The sequence below is a fragment of the Castor canadensis genome, chromosome 6 (genome assembly GCF_047511655.1).
Source record: "Castor canadensis chromosome 6, mCasCan1.hap1v2, whole genome shotgun sequence".
In the NCBI taxonomy this organism is placed as follows: domain Eukaryota; kingdom Metazoa; phylum Chordata; class Mammalia; order Rodentia; family Castoridae; genus Castor; species Castor canadensis.
In genome coordinates this window covers 122,413,523-122,439,901 of record NC_133391.1, presented here as the reverse complement: position 1 = coordinate 122,439,901, position 26,379 = coordinate 122,413,523, and the positions used below count along the sequence as shown (strand labels likewise).

Here is a 26,379-nt window from a genome sequence, read left to right as displayed (position 1 = left end):
TTCTCATTCTGTTATATAGTATGTTAAGATAATCTTTTAGTATTGCTCATTTTTGTTCAAGCTCTGTCACCCATGCATCAAACCCCCAAAATAACGAAGAGCGCTACACATAAATAAACTGGCCATAAATAAACAGGCCAGCTCTCCTCATGCTGATAAGTGTGTAGGTTCTCACCTGCTCTGTTTGACAGGAGCCTTTTACACTTCTGAGTGGTGCAGTCCTGGCTATGGGACAGCAGCTGCTCTTACCTGGAGCCAGGTCTTGGGGAGATAAGATAGCCCTGGCATCATGCCTGTGGGTCTGAACCTGAAAAGCAGTTGGAATCTTTCTTCCCCCCGCCTACCTGTTGATAGTGCTATTGAGAGAGTCCATGCATGAGTAATTCTCAGGCTGGTCCAACCCTTGCTTTAGGACAGTGTCTGTCCATCCTCATCACTCCAATTTAGACAACTCCCACTGGCAGAGAACTTTGGTTCTAAAGTAACCTGGGTGGGGAGAGCGTGGGACAGCTGCTTCCACTCCCCAAGCCACAGACCTATATCTTTAGTTCAGCAAAACAGACAGGTAGCTTTTATTCCCTCCTTCCTAGGAGTAGAGATTGTTACAGCCTTTTTCTGGGGATTTCCAGAATTCTTGGAGTTTGGAAACCATTGTCCTGAAAAATCATCTACATCCAATGTAGTCACTGTTCATCTTAAAGGGCCAGCACTGCTTTAGGTTTATCGGTCAAGTACCCCGTATCCAAAATCCTTGGGACCAGAGGTGTTTCACAGTTCAGAGTTTCTAGAAGTTGAAATACATGCATAGACTTTACAGGTTGAGTATCCCTAACCCCACAATGCTCCAGAATCCAAAACTTTTCAAGTACACTCAGAGTTTGGGATTTTGAAGCCTTTTGGATTTTGAGTTTTCAGATTAGGATGCTTACCTGTATTATGCAGATTTGGAAGGTGAAAGGCAGGGTTCTTTCTCTCAGAGCATTGTGTTGGTTATGCATTCTGTTATATAGTGATCATTTCTGGCTGTGTCCTTCCCTAAAGGCTGGAGGTGTATGTTACATTGTTACTGTTCCCCTTTATGGAATGTCCTTTAACTGTTCTAAACCCTGTCTTCCCCAAACCTAATCTAGTCCTTACTTGATCAAGTTCCCTAAAAAAATCCTCTCCTTTTCAAGTTGTCCTGCTGGATGCGGGTATTCCCCATGTCCAGATACGGACACCTTGTCCTTGCCCTCAGTCGTGTCTTAGCCCTTGGAATCTCCTACCTGAGCCTACCTTCTTTACTGCACATTTGCTGACTTGTCTGACAGATTATACATGTTGAAGATTGTATCCCAGCTACTTGTTCTGATTCACATTGTAATCCAAGGGACTTCATCTTAACCATCCTTTAATACTAGCTTTTTCTATCCAAGAGTAAAATTTAGCCATAGCCTGTGAATAAGCATTGGAGAGCTAATCAGGATAGAAGGTTTGAACACCTAAGTAAAGGAGAGGTGTTCTAAATAAACCTTCATTCTGACCAAAATTGTCATCAGGCAAAGCTTTTGGCTTGCTACATCTCTTCTGCCTTACTGGTCCAGCATGGCACTGGTTTATTGGTTTGTCCTCTCACTAGAATGCTTTTAAGGTTTCCCTTCCAACTCAGAGTCCTACCAGGCCTTTAACTCCTGGAATTGGGGAAAGGAGCCTGGGCTTATTATAAGCCTAGATCTTTAGGACTGCAGAGTACTGATTAACTGAAAGCCCCTGTCCCTTGCGCTGTATCCCAAAGATGTCTTGTCCATAAAAGACAGTGGGCTGTGTGGATGCACACTGACGTATGCCTGCTGCTTTGCTGTAAGGCTCCATTGGAAATGATTCCTTTTTGTGACTGCCTTAACTTTTCTCTCCCTTTTCCTGATTTCCTCAAAGCTGTCTCACTACAGCCATGCACCTGCTACTTTGAGGGACAGAAATCTGGACACCATAGACACTTTCACCCAAATTTCTTTGTTTGGTCTCAAGTAAAATTTGCATGTTTTTGAAGCTTTAACTTTGTAGATCTGTGGATATTACTTTTTTTTGAGAATCCCCTCACAAGGATGGAAAGTAGTTGGCCTGCATTTGTGTTACTGGTAGTGTTTATAATATGTTTTCCTGTTGATTTAAGAATTTTGGGGAGATTGGATCAAGCTTCTTCTTCACTTACATCTCCTCTGTGTCCCACCTTAAGTAAAGTCTACAACAGATTTCTGAACATTTTGCTAAGGTTTCAGGTGGCCTTTAGTTGTCTTGAAATGCATTCTTGAGAATCTAGAAAGAGCTTGATTTTGAACCTTAATATTCAGAAATCCATCATGTTTTATTTGGCTTAAGTGGTAATTTCCACACTCAAATGACCTTAAATCAATAAAACCCTTATCCATGCCAATGAGCAGTTTATGGTTTAGTTGATCACTTTAAGTTTCCAAATTTATTTTCCTGAGAACCCAAAATTCTGAGAAGTAAGAGATAAAAGAAGTTTTTGTTTTGGGGTTTTGTTATTGTTTTTGCTGAATTCACATTACTCAGCATTTGCTATGAACAGCAGGTACATTCTGGGATCTTAAGCTAACTGCTATAGTTGTCAGAATTGAATTTTTATGTACATTGCATGTTCCCATCAGAAACATCTGTAGTGTTTGATGAGTTTTTCTGTTTGTTTTGCTCATGAATGTGTAAGAAGGGTAGAGAATACAATTGTATCCTTGCCCTGCCATTCTGGGTGTCAATAAATTTGTACTCACCCCTTTTACCCAAAGCCTAGTTAAATCCACATTTATTAAGCACCTATTGTGTACCTGGGTACTGTAACCCAAAGCGGAAAACCACAGGCATGCTTTCAGTGGGCCAGGCTAACGAATCATTTGTGCACTAGGCCAATAGAGAAGTATTTTCAAGGTATGTATAAGCCCTAGATCAGTGCATAAACAGAGACTTTGATCTCTGGGAGCCAGGAGAGGCATCACATAGAAAAGGCAACACTTCAGATTTAGAAAGCTACATTGGTGCTTATGAGGCAGATCAGAGCTTCCCAAGGGGCAGAAGAAATGGTGTGCACAAAGTCATGGTGGCAGCGTCTACACAGAGTTCAAGGAACTCTACATAGCTGGCTATTACTGGAGCAGAAAGAACCAGAGCATAGCTCAGTATTGCTGGAGCAGAAACCCAAAGAGGCAGTGCACACAATGATTAGGAGAGTTGCAGAATCTTGGCTCTGTAATGTTAGGTAAGTTAGCTGCTTTGGACTTGAGTTGCTCCATCTGTGAGCTACGGATAAGTACATTACTTATCAGATTGTTGTGAAGATTAAATGCATTCATATTTGCAAATTGCTTAATGTGATGACTGGCACACAAAAACTCTGAATAAATCTTAGCTGTTACATTACCACCGTCATTACAACACAGAGATGAGCAGTGGGTGATGAAGCTGGGAAGAAGAGCAGAAGGAGTTTGCTCTTTATCCTGTCGGGGAGACTGATGTCTTTTGGCCTTGAGGAGCTACAATCTGAGAATGGGGTGAGACCAAACTACCAACTTGAAAATATTTGTAGTAGCCTTGCTGGAAGATTCTTCAGGCCTAAATCAAGAGTATGGTGCCTTTGAGAAAAATTAAGGGTATAATAGTTGATGAACTATTGGCTATGGTGGACAAAGAAAGAGTACATGATGGCCCTGGGGTTTTGACTTGGGAAACCAGAGATGTGGAGGAACCATCTGTACACATGAACATAGGGGAGGGGAAGAGAAGAGAACCTGTACATGTACTTGTCCCTTTTACCCCCAAAACATAAGTATTGATTTATTAACAATTAATTGCAAATTAAGTACCACAGGGCATTATTCCTTCATCAAACCCATGCAGAGCAAGGAATACAGTGGAGAACACACACAGTGCTTGGGACTCACCAGTGAACAGGTATTTAAATAAGTTGGTTGCCAAATTGAGGTCAGTGTTCCCACAGCTGTAAGCAAGAGCTGAGAAGAGAGAGTAGCCATGTGGGTGTGGAGTGGGGGACCTGCTTTAAATTACGTGGTCAGGTAAGGTCTTTCAAAAGTTAATATTTAAGGAGAGATCTAAGAGATGAGAAAGGGCTGGCTGTGGGAAGTTTGGGGGCAGCTATCTGGGAACATCAAAGGTTTCAAGGCAGGACAGAAAGGAAGTTCCCCAGGACGGCAGTTGGATATACAGGTGAGGGCACTCGAGCAGGCTGGACCAGAAAGTATAGATGGGCATGGGAGTCATCAAACCATCAGAGAAATAAGTTAGCTTAATCTGGGAGATGTAAAGGGGCACCATTTAAGGGGTGGGCAGAGATGCAGCTGGGGATAGGAACATGGCTTGGAGGGAGTGGAGGCAGTCCCCTGGGAAGGAAGACAAACTGTAGAGTGTTGTCCCAGACAGCCATGAGCATGGCTCACAGCACTGAAATGAAGATGTGTGTTGTAGTTGCCACCTGGGAGGACATTGAGGTCCTCAGCACCAACAGTTGCCTCGGAGTGATGGGCTGAGGTGGGTGTGTCCCAGACAAGAAACAGGAATGAAGCCAGGAATTGTAGACTCTGGGCAGTGACCACTCTCTTGTGGACTGTCTACTCTAGCAGTCATACATCATGGTGTTGGAACCTCTGCCCATTCATGGCTGGCCTGTCAACCTCTTCCTGAATCATATCCTTTTACTCACTGTTGCTCACTTTATGGACTGCTTTATCACCCAGATTGGCAACACTGGTTTCCTTTTCACCTCCTGCCTGGAAGCTCTGGTTCTTTCCACAGCCTGAGTGTTGCTTTCTTCCGTGTTTACAATCAGAGCTTCTCTTGCTTTCAATCCCTGACTCTGAGCGTCCCTAGCTCCCACTCACCACCTCTTGATTTCCTCTTGAGTCCTGGCACTGGGCCTTTTCCCCTGCAGCCTGTCCCACAGGTGACTGAAACCTGGCCCCATGTGTAGCTCCTCCTCTCCTTCTCTTCACGCTTGACCTGAGGGCTCAGCTCAGCCCCTCCCTGAGTCCCTGTGCTCATTTCCTCCCACTCCTTGCCTTGCCCAGGCCTGTTTCATAACTGCTTCCTTTCATCCTTCTCCTTTCTTTGTGTTCTCCACTGTAGCCTGCCTATCACCTCTCTTCTCCTCTCTGACTAGGTCAGCTCCAACGTAGCTGATGTTGTTTCAAGCCCATCCTGCAGTCCCCTTTCCAAGCCTGGTCATGGATACTCCATCCAGGGAAGAGGAGAAAGCTGATCCCCCCAAGACCTGGGTGTCCTTCACCCTCTAAGTGATTTCTACTGAGTCCCTGGGCTTCCACACATGACAGGGAGTTCTTACAGACTCTGCAAGGCCCCTTTTAAACCTGACCAGATACAAAGGACAAAAGCAGGAATATGTACATTTCCAAAGGGCTGCTTTTATTTTCCAGTGCCAGGCTTACAATAAGACCTCACACGTTGGTTGTGTTGCTCCTGTAACATGCAGGTTTTTGTGTAGGAAGAGAGAGAGTGAGAAGGTAGACTAGACTGGAGGAAAGGAATGAGTGAAGAGGGACAAGATGGAGAGAAAAAGATGTGTGAAAGTGCAAAAAAACAAAAGTAGATTTCAAAAGAAGTTCATTGAAGTAAACCATTAGAATATGGAGCCAGTTCTCCACAGGGAGGCATGGGCTACTTGCTGCTATAATTGGCCAGCACTAGGCACTCTGTGTGTGTGTGTGTGTGTGTGTGTGTGTGTGTGTCTGTCTGTCTGTCTGTCTTTACTCTCAAGGTAGTGGGGTTGAGGGTATATTGATAACTGAGAACAGAACTTTTTATTTGATACTTCGCTTGCTTTTCTTTACAAATATATTTTGTTATCAGAAGCTTAAATAATGCCTTTAAACAGTGTAATCCTACGGTTCAAAGCTGGCAGATATTGGTGTCATGAAATCATTTGAGTCCTGTCTGGGGCTAGCCTGTAGTGGAGAGAGGCTGGAGTAGGAACCTACTTGAATACTTGAGATGATCCCTTCTTGTATCAGTTGAAATGCAAATAGCTTGTATCAGAGAGATTGAGATTATAGATACTGGACCCCAGTGTACCCCCATACACACCCATCTGTAGTGTGAGTGAGCATGCACAGAGTATTAATCTGAACCACCTTCACTACGTCACCTAGTCATTTGAATGTGACATCACGGTAATTGAGTAATCCCTTTGAAAGTTGAGTAGTAGAACCAAGATATTAAAAAAGTCCTACGGCTACCAGGATGAAAGTGGGCACAGGGTGTGCATAAAACTCTCTATTAAAAATAGTTATTCTTTGTTAGTAGAAGTTTTGGCTATTTAGTGGCAATTTTTTTGTTTGTTTTTGCTACATGGCACATTTTGTAATTGGAAAGATCTCTAAATAAAAGTTCACAAGGTTGTTAATACGTGTAGTTCTTGTACTTTGTTTTCTTTTCCTCTATCTGCCTGGAAATCATGAACTTGATTGTAAATTCTGAAAATATCGACCTTAAACCTTGTTAATAGAATAAGAAGGCTTGGGAGAGTTTTAGTTCCATTAATGGCTATTGGTCATGCTTATTAGAGAAGGTAATTATACTGATATCAAACTGAACTCATATTGTTTTGTCTTAAAGGAAAAAAAGACCCTAGCACAGACTTTAGGCTTTGATCAGCACTTGAAGGTAAAATAGATTGGTAAGAAGAATATGCAGTCATTAACGGTTATTTCTTTTCTTAAACACCCCATTGCTTGGTTTATTATAGAACCCCAGAATTTCTACATTCTGCTGGTTTTGTGGTCTTCCATTTATCAGAGACTCTGATTTTGTTAAGAGCTTAGGGTTTCTTACCAACTGCACAGCAAAATGCAGATCTTGACATGGGTTAAGCCAGATATCATTTGTGTTCTGAAGTTCTGAAATAAGCTTTTACCTCTTAATAGGTAAGAATCAGCTCCCCATGTCCTGGAAAGTTTCTTACCTGACATGAAATTCAAATTGCAGGTATTTTTTGGAATAATTAATTAGGTTCCAAGTTGATCACCTAGCTGGAGGGAATGAGGATTTGACTGGTCACGTTTGTGGAAACTTGCTGAGGTCTCTTAGGGTCAAGGGATTAGAACAGGAAGTGAACTATGAATTCACCAATACCATTTTGTCGTATGAGTAAGAAGTTGTCTTTGTTTTGCTTTTTTCTGTCTAATTTTAAATGTTACAGTCTAAGTTTATGTCTCTTCCTTCAGAGTCACTATTAGACTATAACCTGACCACTGCAGAATTTCTTGACTATCCAGTCTGGAGGAATCACTGAACCTGTAGCTTACATAGAAATCACTTATGCTCCGCTCACGTTCAGTAGTCATGTCTTTTAAAATGCAATATGCTGGCTATTTTTAAGTTGGAAATTATAATTATTAAATGTTGTACTTTACAGATGTGTGGAGGGGTTAAGGGGGGGGAAAGGGATGCTTGTCATGGGAAAAACTACCAGCTGGATAAAGCACTCTAGGAAATGTGGCGAATGAATCCTTTGTTACTATAAAACAATAGCCGTTAAGTGGCTATTATGTAATGTTGTTTCTTAAGTCTGAGTTGGATGGCTTGTTGATTTTGGAACTTGAGAGAGAATTCCTGTAAAACTATTACTTTCTTTTGGCTAATCTCAAGACTTCGGATACAAAAAAAAAAAATCAAAGAATTTTCAAGTAGATTACCTAGATCAGAAACCAAGCATTGGCAATATTAAAACCCTATTGGGTAGAGTTTATTTTCTCATGTGAAGATTAATGTTATCTACTTTGTAGTCTTCATCTGAGCACTCGTCCAGATAAACACAATTTGCTCACCCAAAAACTGGTTCACTTTAGAATTGGCTTATGCTTGCTCAACTACCCCAGAGGGTAGGCAGGTAGCAAAACAAGTGCATGTCACCTGCTTGGCAAATTGGATGAATGATTGCAAATTTGCATTTCCCATACAGGGTAAGCCTCTAAGCCAAAAGATTACTCATCTGTGATCTCAAGTTATGACCATTATGGTCATTGATGGGACAGATGGAATGTGGGAAAGTTCAGGGTAACTTGGTAGTAGTTCCTGTTACGGAGTCTGTGAAATAAGCTTCTGTATTTATGGGTCATAATTTCCTGTTATATCTTAGGATTCGATGTCTAGAGTTAGATGTTCGGACCATGGAGTTAATAAGGAAAAATTGCTCTGTTTTTGCTCTGTGGCCTGTAAAACTTGCATGTAGCATTCTCTCTCAGTAGATGTTTTCTCTCCTATTAAATTCAGGTAAGTTGGCCTTAGAAATCAATAGTGGTTCTGACTTTGGCTCAAGATCTACTCCCTTCGATCTCTTTCTTACATCTTGGTGGTTTTGAGGGCATTTTACCAACAAAGCCATCGCCTAAACCATCTCCTGGCAGGTGGATTTCATGTTTCTTTGACATTGTGAGGATTGCTTTTCACTTGAAAACTCCTGACAGGAAGCTCTTTAAACAAGAACACTTTTGGTTTTTCTGTTTTTTAAACGTTTTTATTAGTATATAATAGTTATACAGGGGGATTCGTTATGACATATCCATATCTGCATAGGTTGTCCTTCAGTTTGGTTCCTCCCTTCCATTATTCTCCCTCTTCCTCCTCCCCATTCTTAAAAATGACTTCAGTTAGGCTTCAATGTTCCATATTCATATATGTATAGAAAATACATTGACCATTTCCACCCTTCCTAACCTTCATCATTCTCCGTCAGACTGGGTAATTTGGGCATTAAAAGGTACCGATGGTGAACTGCTTACAATAGCTATATTATGATGCTACTTTTGGATGCCATTCCTAGGATATGCACACATTCCATTGAATGGACCCCAGGTTGAAAAACCCATGAGGGAAAATTGTTCTGACTCTTGGCACTGAGAGATGTATTCAGAAGTGTTGTATTCAAGCCAGAATAAATATATATGCCCTTTACACTTCTTTCAGTTAGTAGAAATCACTTCTAAACACTTTGGCATTAAGGAAGCTCGTCATGACCTATTGTTCCAGAAAGATTATAGTTCTGTTTTAAGCCAGTTCTTTAGTTCCCATGCAAGTGACATGCCCAGCCTGGAGCTGAAGAAACAGCCTTCGCTTTTCAAACCTTCTGTTCTTATAGGTGTGTCCAGCAGGCAGTGGCTTGTAGCTGTTCCTTCAGCCACTTAACAGGTTTGATTTCAAATCTATTTAATAGAGAAACTAACATGGTTGGAGGGTTTTCATGGCCCAGCATTTATGGATTATGTTGGGAAGTCCCAGGTGTGTATATATCCTAAATGTTATGATAAAGCCTGATAGATTAAAGTGATTTTGTTTTTGCTTTTGCTTTGCTTTGCTCTGTTCTTGTCTTCTAGTCATAGTTCTCATGTTTTTTTAGGAATTAGATTGGGAAGAGAGAGGAGCTCCCAGGCCCAAAGGCTAAGTAGTGCCTCTTTTCCTTTGGCTACCTTAGAAGTACAAACTGGGCCAAATGCTAGGGAAACAGACATGAAGGAGTAACCTCTGAAACATGGGAAGTTAATTACAGTTAAAAATACTTAGAGGGGCTGATTTATGAATCACGCCTTTCTGTGTGACCCTTTTACTGCTGTGGGAGATTGCCTATGAGTCTGAATCACCTCTGAAACCTGATAACCTAATAACCTAGTTTGACTAAGTTTGACTTCTGTGGACACGATTTGGGGATTTGTCACATTGTCTTGTTTTTTTCATTTATGTACCAAATATTCACTGAGTGGTTTTTACATGACCAGGGCTATGACTACCATCTGAAAAACAAAGATAATGTTTGGCATGATTCTTTTCTTTAAGTAACTCAATCCAGTGGGGTTAGAAAATAATGTTGACAAATAATTATTGCAACATACAATAGCAGGCAAAGATGAGGGACAGAGAGAATGTCGATTGAGGAAATTTGATGTGTATACTGTCTCATTAAATCCTTACAACAACCCTATAAAGGTTATTTTATTATAGTACGTACAATGCAGATGAAGATATGGACACTTAGAGGAATTATGTAACTGTCCCCAAATCAAACTGTAGTAAGTAGTGAATCCTGATTTTTAAAAATGTTATTATTTTTTCTTCTAAGGAAATAAAACTTCAACAATACTCTAATTACTGAAAATAATACTTGTAAAGTGAGATCATAGTCTGGTAATTTAATAGAACACCAGCCTCTTGGCAATTCAAAAGATATTTGCAGAATATAGAGCTCTGATAATTTTGAACTCTGCTATAGAAATGCCACCTGCTTTTTGAGGGAAGAGAGTAAAAAATAGAAATAGGCTTTACTTTGTTTTAAAATTGCCACCTGCTGCTTCTCTTTCCCATTAATGGAAATTGTATATGTATTCTCCTGTAATTTCCTCATCTTAAAGCATCACAGTTTATAATGGTGTTTGAGTGGGCTTGTGCTTTTAAATTTAAGCTTTACTCAGGATGTAGCTATGAACAGCTGCTGTTTTACGGGCCTTCTGAATGAGTAACACCCCACTGCACCCAGGCTTGTTTTTCTGAGATTTCCCTCTCTGGCTTATGAAATCCTGTGTATTCTCATGAGTGTGTATGTGGTACTCACATCTCAAAATCCATGTTGATCTTGTAGTAGAGCACACAATTCCATGGAAGAGACAAACATTCTTGCATCTTTTATGGCAGTACAATAGGAATGCCAAAAAAAGGTCTTCTTAGGACAGTTTAGAAAGGAATTACATATAGGTTTCTTTTTCGTTTAAAAAGAAAATAATTCCTCTTGAATATGTTAGTAAATAGCTTTTTAAGAAGGGAATGGCTTATTACACTCACTTAAATATATATATTGTCCTTTATATTTAGAGAACTAAGAAGCAGTTGCTTTGTAATGCATAAAACAACTTATTAGAATAAACTATAAATAGTCTACAGCATGCAGAAGGCACAAATACTGTGTCTAGAATTTTCTAAACCACAAAAAGAAACCCTTCACTGGCTATCTCTCAGTTATGTTTAAGGAATGACTACCCCTTTCTAAGGACTGAATGACAAAAGTCTTCCCTTCAAGTACTTTTTTATTAAATGTTAAAGAAGGTGTTTTTCAGGACTACTAACCTAGGCCTAAGAATTCAGATTGTTACCAACATGGGACTAAGCACTTACATTAATTTACTGTAGAAAAGCAAGGTCCAGTGTATCTGTTGAGATACAGTGTACTTTTGGGTGTGCATTTCACGGAGTTTTAAAAAATACAGTCATGTAGCTACCATAAGGAAGATGTAGAATATTTCTATTACCTCAAAAATTTTATTTTTTTTAGGTTAATAATGCTACTGTAGGATTAGAATAGGTTGTTTTGTTCTCCCTACTCTATTTTTTAAAATTAAGTTCTACTTTTATTAAAATTTCAGTTTTTCGCTAATGTCCTTTTTTCTGTTTCAGGATCCCATCTAGGGTACCATATTGTGTAGTTCTATGTAGGCATCATTTTTGTAGGAAATAGTTAACCTGTAGTTTGATTATATGTTGATAATGTCAAGTAAAGTAGCAGGAAATGCATCAGAATGAGATATTTCAAAGAAAAACATAAATGAAATCCTATGGTTCATTACTAACATATTATAGCCCTTTTATTATGACATAGATGAAGTTGTTAGAAACCAGATAAATACATTTGACTAGTAAGAAATAGCTAAAAATAATTTGGGGTTGCTTGTTGAGGAAGGAAGAGGACCATGAAGTGGAAGATTTTACTTATGGTGTACTATGTATGCATAGGCTTGCATGTGGACTAAGGACATAGATTATGATTACTGGATAGTAAGTATGGAAATTCAGATGGAATCTTGGAGTTTTTCTATAAAGAGACGACAACAAAATACACATTTTTACAAAAGATGAATTCAAGGAACCTTATTTGCTTTGCAAAATAATTAATCATGTCTTTCTGCTATCTTATTTTAATTCCATTGGAACTTATATAGCTTTTACAATAAATTTTAAATTAGCACGTGCTCAGGAAAAAGAATGGAGAAAGTACAAACAGCCATAAAGACAAAAATTGCCCTCAAATATGCTCAGATATAATCATTGAAAATTTGGCAAGTTTTTTTTTCTGTGTGCATTTTTGTATACATATGTACACATATCTCAAAACTCATTTTATTGTGTCTCCCATTTTATGATCTCCCCTTTTCCTTGAATGAGAGTCTTTAAACACCCACCTCTATAATGGTGTGATTTCTAGAAGTTTTGAAAAGTGTCTGTAGCATACAGAAGGTGTGGGGAGGACGGTGGGGCAGGCCTGGGGCACCATTCACAGTGGAGCTCTGAAGTTGTGTGGCAGTGCCAGCCATGCCTGCTATGGGTGTGTCCACAGCCACCTCCCTGATGTGCACCTGGGGTGAGAATGAGCACTGGTGATGTCATCCTGGAAGGTTTCACATTTTAGGTTCTGTTTTTCTCCACCTGTGTTTAGAACTCTTTGAAATACTCCATTTAAAAATACTAATGCTAACTCAGGTTCCAATTACCATTTCCCCACAGGCTTAAATGTTAACCCTCAAGATCGAAACTTTATCCTTATGTATGTGAGCAGACTTGCCAGATGGCAGGCCCATTAATATATTTTTGCAAGGTGCAGAAATGTTTTTTCTCCATAGGGGAACAATGAATCCATCTGCTCCACATCTTCCTTTCCCCTCTGTCCTTTGGGAAAAATCATCATTTAATTTTCAGAAATAAATTGTGCCACTTTCTGATTTTTTTAAGGAAGTACTTTTAGTTATGAAAACTTTTGAAAATTATATAATTAATTCTATGGACAGGGTATTACTGGTTTGAAAGGTGAACATCCTGAATCATATGTTTAAAATGAGGCTATCAGGGCCAGTGACGCACACCTGTGGTCCCAGCTGCTGGGGACACAGAAGTAGGAGGATTGTAGTCCAAGCAAAATTAAGGTGAGACCCTCTTTCAAAAGCAAACTAAAAGCAGAGGAGTGGGGTATGGCTCAAGTGGTAGAACACTTGCCTGGCAAGCATAGGCCAGTACCACAGAAGGAAAAAAGCAACACCCCCCCACACCCCCAAAAAGCATAAAGAAACAAATGAGACTGTCAGAAACATCTAGTTGACTCCCTCTCCCTTGTAAGATGAGAAGATTAACATTTAGCTACTAAAGTTTCAAGCTAGTAAGCAACAGAGATGGACTTGGAACCTGGTCTTCAGGTTCTAAATTAGGACAGCCATGGTATCAAGGGGGAAAAAAGGACTGAGAACCTAGACTAAGGTTCACACAGAAGTATTGCCTGTTCTCATTTGAGTTTCAGGCACTGAACTGTGCAGGTTGCCTTTATACTTGCTTTTTACCCTGAAGTAGCCATTGAGAGCAGTGGATAATTCTTTGCTTATCGTGTGTCTGTCTTGCCTCCCTCGTCTTATAAGGTCCTACAGAGCAAATGCCACATATGTTTTAAAGCACACTTTGGTAGTTCAGTATTGAAACAAATGAATTACTGAATATATGAATATCAGTGGGTTAATTTGCAAAATCCTCTTAAAGAGTGTTGAAATTCCAGGAAGGCAACTGCATTCTAGCTTTTCCAGAATCTGTCACATCATGGAACAGAATTTGATCCCCCTCCCCTATGGTACAAAAGAGTTTATTACTGGATGTTCTAGAAGCTTCTTTTAGGAGCAGTGTTTCGCATACAAAAATGTGTACCAGTACTTTTCCATATTTTATGATAGGTGGGTTTGCATCAGTTAATGTTAACTGAGAAGGATTTAGACTTGTCGTCTTTTCTTTCTGTCCTCTTCTTCATCTGTATTCAACCTAAGAGATCCTTCTTACAGGGTAGAAAGTCTTCAGATTTGGATAGACTTTTGTTGGATACCGTCATTAGTCTAGACATATGACCTTGGCAGGTCACCTCAACTCTGATACTTGTTGTTTTTATCTTTATGTAAGAAAAATAATCAATCCTTTTTTATGCTTTAGATAAAACAGATTGTGCAGCCCCAAGGGCAAAGGTGGGCAAATTCCGCCTGCAGGCCTTGCCTGGTTTTGGATGTTAAGTTTTATTAGAAAAGAACCAGAGAGATTCACTTAGCCACTTTGTCTGTGGCTGCCTGTGCTACAAGGGCTGAATCAAGTAGTTGCAAGAGATTCTGGCCTGAAAAGCCAAGAACATTTACAAATCTGGCCTTTTACAGAAAAACTTTTGTTACTCCTCTCCTAGGACGGTAACTCGCAAATATAGACGCTCAATAATCATACCTTCTTCCCATTGATTACTGTAAGTTCAGTATTTCTCATTTGGCACTCCAGGAAGAAAGTTCAGATATGACCTCTGGGGACTGTTCTAGTGCCCCACCCCACTTCTGGAGTATGGGCAGAGCTTTGAACCATGGACACGTCAGAGCACATTGAAAGAGATATCTCTGTGGCTCCCCTCCCCTGACATGTATCAGGTCCTAACTTGAAATGGAGGCCGTAGATTAGAGTAGAATTTTCTCTAATCCTTGTGTAAATAAGAGCAGGCTATATAAATTGCAACATACTCTGATTTAGTTTAAATTATTTCTCACTATGTATTACTAGGTGTGTCCAATCCTTCTTCAAAAGCTTCCAAGCACAACCCCCAAACTGGATTTTTTTTTCCTTTATAAATACACTGAAGAATCATGACAGATGACAAATACCATATTTAGTAAGGGACCTTCTGAAACGTTACAGCAGGAATTCCTGAACAACTCTGGGCCATTTGAAAGAAAAGTTCTCAAAGGAGCAATAAGGGTTTTTCATGAGTTTGTTATTTTGTTTTTTAAGCAAAGTGAACTCAGAGTTCCTTAGCAGCTCTCGTTAGGGACACCCTGGTGTCTAGTAGAAAACTCAGCCTGGGAATAGACTGGGGTAGAATGTGCCGGAGGAGGATTTGTGATTGATCACAACACTCCAACATACAGTGCAGAGAAAGATGAGGGACTTCTCAGAGCTGCTAAGGGCAATTATGCTTGCTTGATATTTTGTATTTAAAAAAAATATTGAGGGGTAAGTTCAGAAGTGCAAAGTGATTTGCTCAGTGTTTTAATATTAACTTGTATCTTAACAAATACTGTGAAGGAATTATAAGATCATTACCCCACATTTTACAGAGTTCTCCCCCTTTCTTTCTGTCCCTTATTCTAACATTTCTATTGCTTCTGTGCATTTATTCCAATATGTTGTAATTCTGCGTATGCTCATCTGAATTTCCAGCTGATCACGAGTGTCTTGAGGCACAGACTTTATGCCAGCATAATGCCTGGCACATAATAGACACTTAATAAAGGTTTATTGACTGAAAGCACTCCACAGTGAGCATATTCTTGCATATAGCTTTTTTTGTCTTTTGGACTATTTCCTTAGGATAAAGTCCCAGAATAGAGATTTCTAGGCCAAAGTGACGTGAACATGTTTATGAATCTTAATGCATAATGCCAAGTAGCTTTTATGTCTACTTGAGGTGTCTTCCAAGTTTGAGATTCTCATATTGCTAGGTTGGCAGTCTGGTGCTCCATATTTTTTCTAGCAAAAAAGTGACAGTAGGGTACATCACCGCCAAATTCAAGTCTGGAATGAGTATCGCATATGCTGTATGATGAAATTCTTCTAAAAAAATTGAAATCCCTCATGTGGAGCTTGGGAAGGTGGGGAGTGGGCAGTAGAGGCAAAATCTTGGACAAAAGATATTGTGTTATGGGGTAGAAAACGCCTGGAGTTTCATTATGGCTCTGAACTTGTACTGAACTGCCATCAATATTTCAAGAAAGCAATTGGATATTTTTTTATTCACTTTTCCTCTCCACACATTTAATGTTCAAATAAGAAGCATTACCAAATGCAAATTGCTGTTAATGCCCACTCCAAGGTCTGCTTTTATCAAGGTTTGAAGCTGTTTGTCTAATGTATAATGCATTTCGAGCTTCAATTGATCTGATTTGTGTGTGTGAAATAAGATTGAGCCTCCATGCTGTGACCTTGGGAAGCAGTAGCTATTTTTTTTTTTCAGTTTGATATTTTCCACTCCCTCATCTCCTAGTATTTGGCAGGCTCATAAATTACCAATGATAAATAACCATATCTACCTTTTTGTACAAGTATGTTATTGAGAAATTCATAGTCACCCAAATGACACCTTACAAGATGACACATGAAGTCTGAGCACTCTAAGCTGAATAGAGTAAGAATGATGTTATATTAAAAGAATCCTGTGGAGACTGAGGATTGTGGTGAATAGGAAGGTTCAATATATATTCTAAAGAATTATGATTTATGATTTACTAAGTAATATATTTCATTATATATATATGTATATATATATATACATATATATATATATATTCTTTTCCAGCTTAGCTTCAATCCAGACTCTTCACTCTCTAGAGAGATAACCAATAGAGAAGGAAGAGAAACTTTCTACATGCTCAATCTGGCTTTCAGATAATGTCCTTCTTTTGAGCAATGCAGAGTCTGTAGATCTTGGCCTAATTAGACTTTTATTTTCTCAAATGAATCAATAATTACTTGGTAGCACTTGGTCACATTCTGGTCATTCCAAGCCATCATCTGAAAGGGATTGTGTGAGCCATGAAGTTGGTGTTTCTGGCTCCCAGTTCCTTCAGGACCTTAAAGATCTAGGTGATTTGTACAGAATCAAAATGAGAATGCCTTTCCATGGGTCCTTGATCCTGTTATTCAGACACAGCCAAGTGCATCTCCTTCATGTAGATTAGAATAAAGATGCTGGAGGACTCAGAACAAATCCTTCTAACACAAATAGCCTTATTTTAACTTATTTGAGCTATTTTGCATTACTTACAAACTTATAAAGGGACACAGGATGACTGGGTAATTTTGACTGGTGATATTTGGGCTGTTTGGCAGATGTGGGATAGCTGTGCCTCCTTAATCTACTCATATTCTATACTCATCCTTTTTTACTTTTGCCTGATCGTTGGTTCATCTTGTGTTAAGTACATTCACATTGCTGTGCACCCAGTCTCCACTACTCTTTTCATTCTGCAAAACTGAAGATCTGTATTCCTTAAAAATCACCTCTTTATCCCCTTTTCCCAGTCCCTGGCAATGACAGTGTCTATGAATTTGACTCCTTTGGGTACTTCATGTAAGTGCCATCATACAGCATTTGCCTTTTTATGCCTTGCTTTTATCAGTTAGTATAATGACTTCAAGGTTCATCCATGTTGAAGCATGTGTTAGTCTCCTTTTTAAAAGGCTGAATAGTCTTCCATTGTGTTTATATGCCATATTTTGTTGTGCCTATTCATAAACACTTTTAAGGGCAATTGGGTTTCTTCCACTTTGTGAATATTGTGAATAATACTGAGAATAGTGCTGCTATGAACATGGTATAGTAGGTCCTCAAGATGCTGATTTCAGTTCTTTAGGATATATATCCAAAAGAGGAGGTGCTGGCTCACATAGTAGTTCTGTTTGTAACTTTTTGGGGGAACCTCTATACTGTTTTCCACAGCAGCTGCACCATTTCTTATTTCTGCCAACAGTGTGCAAGAGTTTTAGCTTTCTCTCCATCCTCTCCAATACCTGTTGTTTGCTTATTTTTCTTTCCTTTTATTATAATAGTCATTGTAACAAATGTAAGATAGTGCGTATTTCATGCATAATTTTTCTCTTTCTTACCTGTCTGTGACCAAGATAAAAGACTCTTGAGTATGTTTTTTTGAAAGGATTGTGGAATCTTTATTCAAATCTTTATCTTTATTTGGGATAGTTGAGGATAATTCTTTTTGATGAAAAATAGGTAAATTGGCTCTCTGTTTCTAAGATATTTAAATTGTGTGACACCCTTATATCAATACCTAAACTTGGTATGGATCCCTTCAAAGAAGATACTTCTGATTCCACATATACCAATGATAATGAGACGGTGTAAGGAGAGAAGAGATGATGAGACCAGGGATTTGAAGGGATGGATTCGAGAGCCAATGCCTTGCACAGTATCCAGAACACACTGCCCTCTGAACACACTTTCTTTTGGGCTACTCATTTGTTTTGTTTGTTGTTTTTTAAACAGGGTTAGCTGAAGTGACATAGTATAATGAAAAGAACTCTGAAGTGCCACACAAGGGACTGTGTTTCTAGGCACATTCTGCAAATAACTAGTTATATGTCATTGCTGAGTCTTTCTGGGCCCTTTAGAACTTGCCTCATTTTTATTTTTTGTAAATTGCAGATTCCATTGGCAATGTGGATGTCGTTTTAGAATGGCATTTTAAAATGTATAAGATGCAGAGTATAAATGTATAAAATATATAAGGGAAACCAATATATTGAAATATTCACAAACATAAAAAATATTTGTGGTATACTTAGTTTGTTAGCACAGGATATATCAATATCTAGTTTAGTAATTACTGTAACTTCAAAGTGATAATAAATATAAATGACTTTTTAAAATTTATCAAATTTATTTATTTTCCCCAATGTGATTTCTCTTGGAGACAAAAACATAATTGCTGTTAATACTGTGATGTGTATTTATGAATGAAATGTTTCATTTTAGTTTCCAGTTAATGAAAATTGCTTTCTTGTGTAAGCAATCCAAGGTCATGGACCAAGTGAATTTTCCTCCTAACCCTGTAAAAGTGCATGGACTCCAGGTTAGAATTAACTGCATTAGAAACTCCCTGGTGGTTCCAGCATTTGAGATGCTGTGGCAGTGACAGTAAGGCTGACTTAGATGGCTTCTGGAGTTGGTCATGACACTGACCCTAGGAGTTGGCATAATTAAGGGAATATTATGTCAGCAAAGTAACCTTTGATTCACGTATCTGGGAAGTAAGCAGTCAGAAGTGTGTTGGGCTGCCTTTAGTTGCGTTTTCCTAGCATGTAGCTAGCTCGGGAGTATATTAAGACACACACAAGTAACTGGAGAGTGGTAGAGGGAGGCAGTAGTCACCGTCATCATTTTCTTTTGGAGAGACCCAAAGACCAGGGCTTCCCTGATCTATGTGTCCTTTACTTACTTTAAAGGAGCCTATATCTCTCAGTATCTCCCAACCCTTTATTATCTTTGCAGGCTTTTTCCTAATTAAGTGTAGCCATGAATCCATAAAGATCGTGTACTAAAACTACCTACCTATCTACTTACCAGGCTTGAATTTTATTACCCTGCTGGAAAGGAAAATTTGTGAAGTAAGAAAATGTTAAGTAATGCTAATGACAAAGCACTCCTCATTGTTTCTCTTTCTCTCTTTCTCTCTGTCTCTCCCTCTCTCTGTCTCTCTCTTGGCAAGGTCTGGTTCTGTAGCCCAAGCTAGCCTTGAACTCTAGATCCTCCTGCCTTAGCCTTCCCACTGCCAGGATTATAGTAGTTTTCTTTCCTAGAGTTGTTTAATAAGTGTTGAATGATCAAGGTCCAAGTATGTGCTAGATATAAGAAATGGCAAACAAAATTTATCCTAACCCTTCTGAACATTGAAGCCATGTCTCCTTTTACCACCCCCAACTTTGCATTTTGGGGGAAGAATTTTTTTGGAAGTGAGAGAGTTATAAATTGTAATTCACGCTACTTGCCTATTCCAACAGCATCTTACAATAGCTTCTAATGGAGAGGAACATTCTTTTTGGCTTTGCAATCAATGCTTCTAGGTCAATCTGGGTACAAGAGATTTGATTTGTCCATGCTCATGAAAGGCAATTCATACGCAATAAGAATGCTTTGTAAACATGGAATTATTTTCAGGTTAAAAGGTCCTCTACCAAATTAGATAGTAAGCTTGACGCATAGATTGTAAGCAATTTTTCGTCCCTTATTTGCTCCTGTGGATCAATACCTTTTATTGTCTCTTCTGGGGCTTGCATACAATTTTCTATCATGGTCATTTATGCTAATCAGCATGAAACAAAGTAATTGTAAATTATAGCCACTTACGCACATTTTTCCCTCCTGTAATACAGAGGGAATTCTGTGAGACCACAGAATTCTGTTCCAAAGAAATAGGAAAAGCAATCCATCATTTTTTAGAGATTTGACAAGGCTGATAGAGCTGTGAATGGCAACAACTTCTTCCCTCCTTACCTTTGGGCTTCACCTTCCATTTTAATCCTGAATACAAATGGATATGAAGCTCTCTCTGAAAAGAAATCAGACAAATTGGCCAGTTACTTTTATCTGTAGAAATACAAATATATCATCTTACCTATATACATTCTATCTTAATGGTTTACATATGATTATTAAAAGTTATCTTCATCAGAAAGGCATGCAATTATTGTAAGTTATCAGAATTGTTGCTAGAAGTCATGTAAGGATATTTATTTTCTACATTTTTAATGATACAATTTAGATAATTAGCATAGAAGACAGCAGTGTTTTACTTTAATGTTGTACTAAGATAGATAGCTTGACCACTGTCACATTAATGTTTCATGTAGAACTCAGTGCACTATGGAGTTATTACAAAAACAAAGTAGACTATATCTGTTTTGGCCAGTAGCTCATACAGAGCTGTTCTCATCAGAGTCCCAACTTTTTTGTGGAGTGGAAACAAAGTGGACTGTACCTTTACACATATTCCTGTACCTCAAGCTATGTACAAATCCTTGTATATGCCCATAGATGAATGAAATGTGTGTTCAGCACATAGGATCTATAGGCACTAACAGTACCTCATTTACAGCGACAAAAAGAAACATTTAGTGATGGAGTTTAGACATGGTTCCTCAAAGCATGGAATTGTATAAAAGATGGAGCTTCCTTCTAGTTTTGTTTCAGTAATTCCAAGTAAAGACTTTACCTGTCAGAATGAAAAGTAGAAGCTTTGAATTCCCAAAGAATGTACCAGTCATTTTACTACGAGGATTTTCAACCTAAAAACAGGTTTGTAGATTGTCAGTGAATAGAACTGGAAGAAGAAGAAGTTGTTTGGCTTCTTGCCAGTTTTAAGCAATACAGATTGAAACATCCCAGTACCCTGCATCTGTTGCTAGGACCATGTCAAAGGTTAAGAAGATACGTTTTGCCCTATACCAGTGGCTCATGCCTGTAATCCTAGCCACTCAGGAGGCAGAGATCCGGAAGTTTTGAAGTTACCCTAAGCAAAATAGTTTGTGAGACCCTATCTCAAAAAAACCCATCACAAAAAAGGGCTAGTGGAGTGGATCAAAGTGTAGGCTCTGAGTTCAAACCTCAGTACTGCCCAAAAAAAAAAAAAAAAGATACCTAAGGCAGGAGACATTTCCCTTAGGAGACAAGGTGAGGGATGTGTAATTGGCTGTATTCTGTTTTCCTTCCTTTCTACTTATTTATCATTAATTCTGTAATCTTAGTTGAACACCCTCTCTGTGTTAGATGCTGTGTTGGGAGACCATGTGAAGGACACATATGGTTCCTAACCTTTTGAAGGCTTGCTTTTTTTTTTTCCTCTTTCTTATTTTATTTTTAATGACTTTTTTTTTCATGTTTGCTAAGAAAGTGCTGTTCCATTTGAGCCATGTTCCCAGTCCTTTTGCTTCTAGTGTATTTTTCCGATAAGTTTTTTTTTTTTTTTTTTCTTTTGGCAGCACTGGGGTTTGAAATCAGGACCTCATGCTAGCTAGGCAGGCTCTCTACTGCTTGAGCCAGGCCTCTACCCCCAGCCCTTTTTTGGTGATAGGTTTTTTGAGATTAGGATCCCAGGAACTATTTGCCCCAGGGCTGGGTTCAAACCTGGTCTCTGCCTCCTGAATAGCTAGGATTATAGACATGAGCCTTGAGTGCCTGGCTGAAAACTTGTAGTGTTATATGGAATGAAGCAGGGTGGCACGGAGACATAAAAGAGTCATAGGAGATGACAGCACCATTTGTGTGTGTGTGTGTGTGTGTGTGTGCACACGTGTTTGCACGCACACATGCTTACCCTTTCAGCCATGTCATGGTTGGGAAATTCAGAGGGCTTTGAGACATCCAATGGGCACATAAAAGTGGCTGTCAAGGAAGTAAACTACATTGGTGGGTGACAGGTCAATGAAATGTGGGAGAGGATGTTCCAGGCAAAGAGGCAAAAAGAAACCTTGTGTTGAGGGTTGAGGAAGAATTCCATTCATGATAAATAAGGGCCTGGAGTTTACTCTGAGGGCAGGAGGAACCACTGAAGGTTTTATACTGGGCAGTGATAAGATCACATGGAAAGATATCTTACAGAAGCATGATTGAAGTTGGGCAATGAAGGGTCCCAATTAGAGCACGTAACAAAGGCTTCCAGGCAGACATGGTGATGGGGCCACAATGAGACTGGTGGCTATGAAAACAAAGGGAGCTGCTTGGGAAGTGAAATCCACAAGACTAGATGACAAATTGGATGATTAAAGCAAGGAGGGGCAAAAGTTGAGGTTCGTGTCCATATTTCTGCTATTGGATGATGGTGCCAGTAACTGAATGTGACACAGGAAGCAGGACAGGTGGGTGAAGATGACAGCTTTGCTTTGGGACTCATGGATTGCAGCTTCTGCTGACACTAGAGTGGAGATGTTGGCTCTGCAGGTCTGGGTGGGACGCAGGAAAGAGTTCCATGTCGGGAATTGAGTCACCCACGTAAAGACTAATGAGGAGTGCTGAAGGTAATTAGTGTTGACAGCGTCTCTTCCAGGAGCCTCAAGTATTGAGGGCTGCTGAGACCCAGCACTGAGGGGGAGAGAGAGGAGAAAACAGAGGAGAAGGAGGAGGAGGAGGAGAAAGAAAAATGTTAGGCATTTTAGAAGAAAAGCATGTTCCTCATATGGAGAACAGGCTAGGAGAAAGGAAAATGTAAACTCATTCCTTGAATTGGTAATTTATTAACTGCATCATTGAAATGGCTTGAAAACTTTGTGCTATATCCAGGCCTGGACAAAATTGTCCAAAATTGTCTAAAAATAAAACGTATACATTATTTTTATACATTTTGAACTTTTCTGAATTACATAGTACAAAATTTAACTTAATGAAATATTTTCATTTATATTAAAAATGTGGACATGTTTAAAATTGAAACTAAGATTTGAGATGATTCAATGTTAAATGTGATGTATGTCTAGGAACATGTAAGGAATTGTAAACCCAAATTCCCAGTCAGATATCTATTTCATTATATTTTAGTATATATGTGGGTAAATGTCATTCATATCCTTATTAAAGTCTTTATTTAACAATTTCCTGAATCAATACAGTATATGAGCTCTATCATTAATTTACTAATACCATGAAATGATACCTCTATTCCAGACCCCCTTCCTTGATGAGTTAGAGTTGTTTTCTTTTTAAACTTTGGCTTGAACCAGGTTAGTCCTAGCAAGAGTTCTGAGACAGATGTTGTAAAATAGCATAGTCATCATTTTAGTTTTTGAAGTGGTAACCACAGCACTGGTGGCAAAAATAAATTATCCAAGTGATATTTTCACTCAGGTAATAAATACCTTTTCATTCTGTAAAACATCATTTCTGAGAGAGTCCTCGGGCAAACCACAGAGCCCCAGGGGTGACAGTTACAATGAGACTTGTTTTGTATTAGTAATGAGATTGTGATTGTAAGCCCCTCCATTCCGTTTTGTAGTTCCAGAGAGTTTAGTGAGAAACAACATTCCCTGGAAGAACCTTGTACATTTGGGGTACCTACTGTCTTCTAAATGTCCTGCGCCCCAGCACTTTCCTGTCTTGGGTGTTTCTGTCACTCTCTTAACAATGTCTCATTTTGTAAAGCCTTGGGTATCTCAAAAGCTATATTTTTATTTAGTATCTTAGCTCAATAGAGCATTGTGCTAAGGAGGCCAAGGTCGTGGGTGTTGATCCCATGCCAATCAGCTTTTACAGTGAAAAGGACTTTTTTTTTCCTCCTGTAGCTTCAACAATTGTTTCAGAACTTGTTGATAATATTTAACTTCTTTTTTCAAAGTATGAATGATGCTATCTAGCTCGTTAACGGTGCTATAAAAAGTAAAACTGAGATAAGGTGGGTGGAATCCTTTCAAACAGTGGAGCATCTGCCTTCATCTGTGGATGGTCTCCCTTAGCGCAGAATATACGCATTTATTCAGGGGACTTATTGCCATGTCACTTCCTAGTGGGTGGGGACCAACAGGAGACCCAGCCCCTATGTCCTGAGCACAGAGACACTGTCAGACTCCTGGCTGCTCAGCACAAGTGGTTCCAAGGGTTGATAGCAGAGGAGGGTCATCTCTTGTCACCTCTTTAATCTGATTTATTGCCCTTGAGTGTTTTAATAAGGACGTATTTTAACTTCTGTCTGGAGACTGAGGGCTCCGATTATTCATGCATTGAACTTCGAATAAGTTGGAAAGATTGGCTGGGCCCTGTTTTTGTAATGGATAATGACTATTTGACAGTTACAGTGGTATGCTCCATTTGCACTAAAATAAATGAATTTGTACTTATTGAATACAAAAAGTTTAAAATGAATTTGCCAGTTTTTGTCCCCCACTATCAAACTTAAAGTTTTTTTGTTTTTGTTTTTGCATTCAAAGGGAAAAACTGAAGAAGTATCTGCCCAGCTTTCTCAAATACACGTTAATTGGTTCAACCCCATTCCATCTGACAGCTCTGTTATGTGGGCTGGAGAGAGAGCAAGAATCTCCTTACTTCCCTGTCCCTAGAGTCTAGGCTGTCAGTTTGCAAAGCCAGGAGATTTCTCTGAAGCTGCTTGTTCTGCCTTGGTGACCCTGCAGTCTGCCTGCTTGGCCTGTTTGCAGGGCAGGTCACCAGGAAGCTTGCAGTCCAGCTCCTATCCTAGGAGAGCTGACTCCCACTGCTCTTCCAGGTGGAGAACTGGATCACTGGTGTCCTTTGCTGTACAAGATACATGTGGAAATGAGTCACTGGAAAATTCACTTACTCATTGCGACCTACTTCTGTCATTTGTGTTGAAGGTGTGTTTATTTGTCAAAAGCAATTGTCCCCCTTCCAAAAACTCATGCTCTGTGGCTGCTTTAACTCCTCGGCCTCTAGGTTGTTTTAGAATTTGTGCAGTTACCTAAATTGTTCTGTAAATTATCCTCTTGTGCCAGTAACCCGTTTTAAAATGAACCCCAGGCAGCCAGGAGTAGGACTTGGTTTTGCCTAGTTCCCAACACGGCCTGATCCATAGTCACTGCTTCCTAATGAAGGTTCCAAGACTTTTAGGATAAATTATAAAATGGTAACTTTCACTAGTTTAAGGCAGGAGGATTGAAGAAAGGTCAAGGTTTATTATGACTTAGCTCTCCCATCCCTGTGTTCAGCAAAGAGTCCTCATTTTTATTTGTTTATTGTTTTTCAAATTAGTCATTTATTTAACAAAGTTTAACCAAGTGTGCCTTGATTCCAAGTATTGCACTAAGCCTACTACACGAAGCACAAGATGTATGCTGGCCGACAAGGAGTTTACAGTCTCTAATAGGAGAGCTATGAGGCGTCATTTTAGAGGAAGACCAGCTTGAAGCACCATTTTTAATTTGAAGGAGGGCAAAAGATTCCACACTGAGCCTGGTGCTAGGAGCTTACCCCTGTAATCCTGGCTACTTGGGAGGCTGAGATCAGGAGGATCACAATTCAAGGCCAGCCAAAGCAAATAGTTCATGTAACCACAGCAAAATGGACTGGAGGTATGGCTCAAGTAGTAGAGCTCCTGCTTTGTTTAAGAAATTGGGTTACTTCTTACTTACCATTATTTACCTAACTTTGTTTTTATTATTATCCTTCAAAACTAACTTTAGAACTCAGGCTCTCGTGCTTGCTAGAAAGTGCTATACTGCTCGAACCACACCCCAGCCCTTTTGAATTAGTTGTCTTTTCTGCTTGGGCCCACCTTAAATTGCAATCTTCCAAACTATGCCTCTTCTCTTCATAGCTTGGAATACAGGTATATATCACCACGCCCAGCTTGTTCTCTGAGGTAAGGTCTTACTAACTTTTTCCAGGGCTGGCCTCAAACTGCAACTCTCCTATCTCTACCTTCCAAATAGCTGGTGCTATAGCTTTTCTTTTCTTTCTCTTTCCTCTCCTCTCCTCCCTTCCTCTCTCCTCCCCTCAACCTCCCCTCCCCTCCTCTCCTCCCCTCCCCTCAACCTCCCCTCCCCTCTTCTCCTCCCTTTCTTCCTTTCTTTCTTTCCAGCTCTTACTATGTAGACCAGGTTGGCTTTGACTTGCTGTGTAGTCCAGCCCAGGCTGGCCTTGAACTGGAAATTCTCTTGTGTTAGCCTCTCATAGGCTGGGATTTTAGGTGTGAACTGCCATACTTGTCTGACTTTGTAATTCTTAGCATCAGCATCTTGTCTGTCTTGATCAGAGAGTTTACTGATCAAACAGTCCTATATGTCAGCTTGGAG

The 26,379-nt window shown here is 39.4% G+C and overlaps 1 protein-coding gene across 17 annotated transcripts in view; it reads left to right on the top strand.

Annotated features, from left to right (window-relative positions):
- Window positions 1-26,379, top strand: part of Mast4 (microtubule associated serine/threonine kinase family member 4) — a 560,147-nt gene that overhangs the window by 410,577 nt on the left and 123,191 nt on the right. The window contains exon 1 of one of the 17 annotated variants that reach the window (XM_074077375.1): window positions 9,224-9,297. The exons of the other annotated variants lie outside the window; for them this stretch is intronic. Coding sequence (XP_073933476.1) covers window positions 9,260-9,297 — 38 coding nt within the window. The 5' untranslated portion in view covers window positions 9,224-9,259. Of the gene's footprint in view, window positions 1-9,223; window positions 9,298-26,379 lie in introns of those variants that run through there. 17 annotated transcript variants of the gene reach the window in all.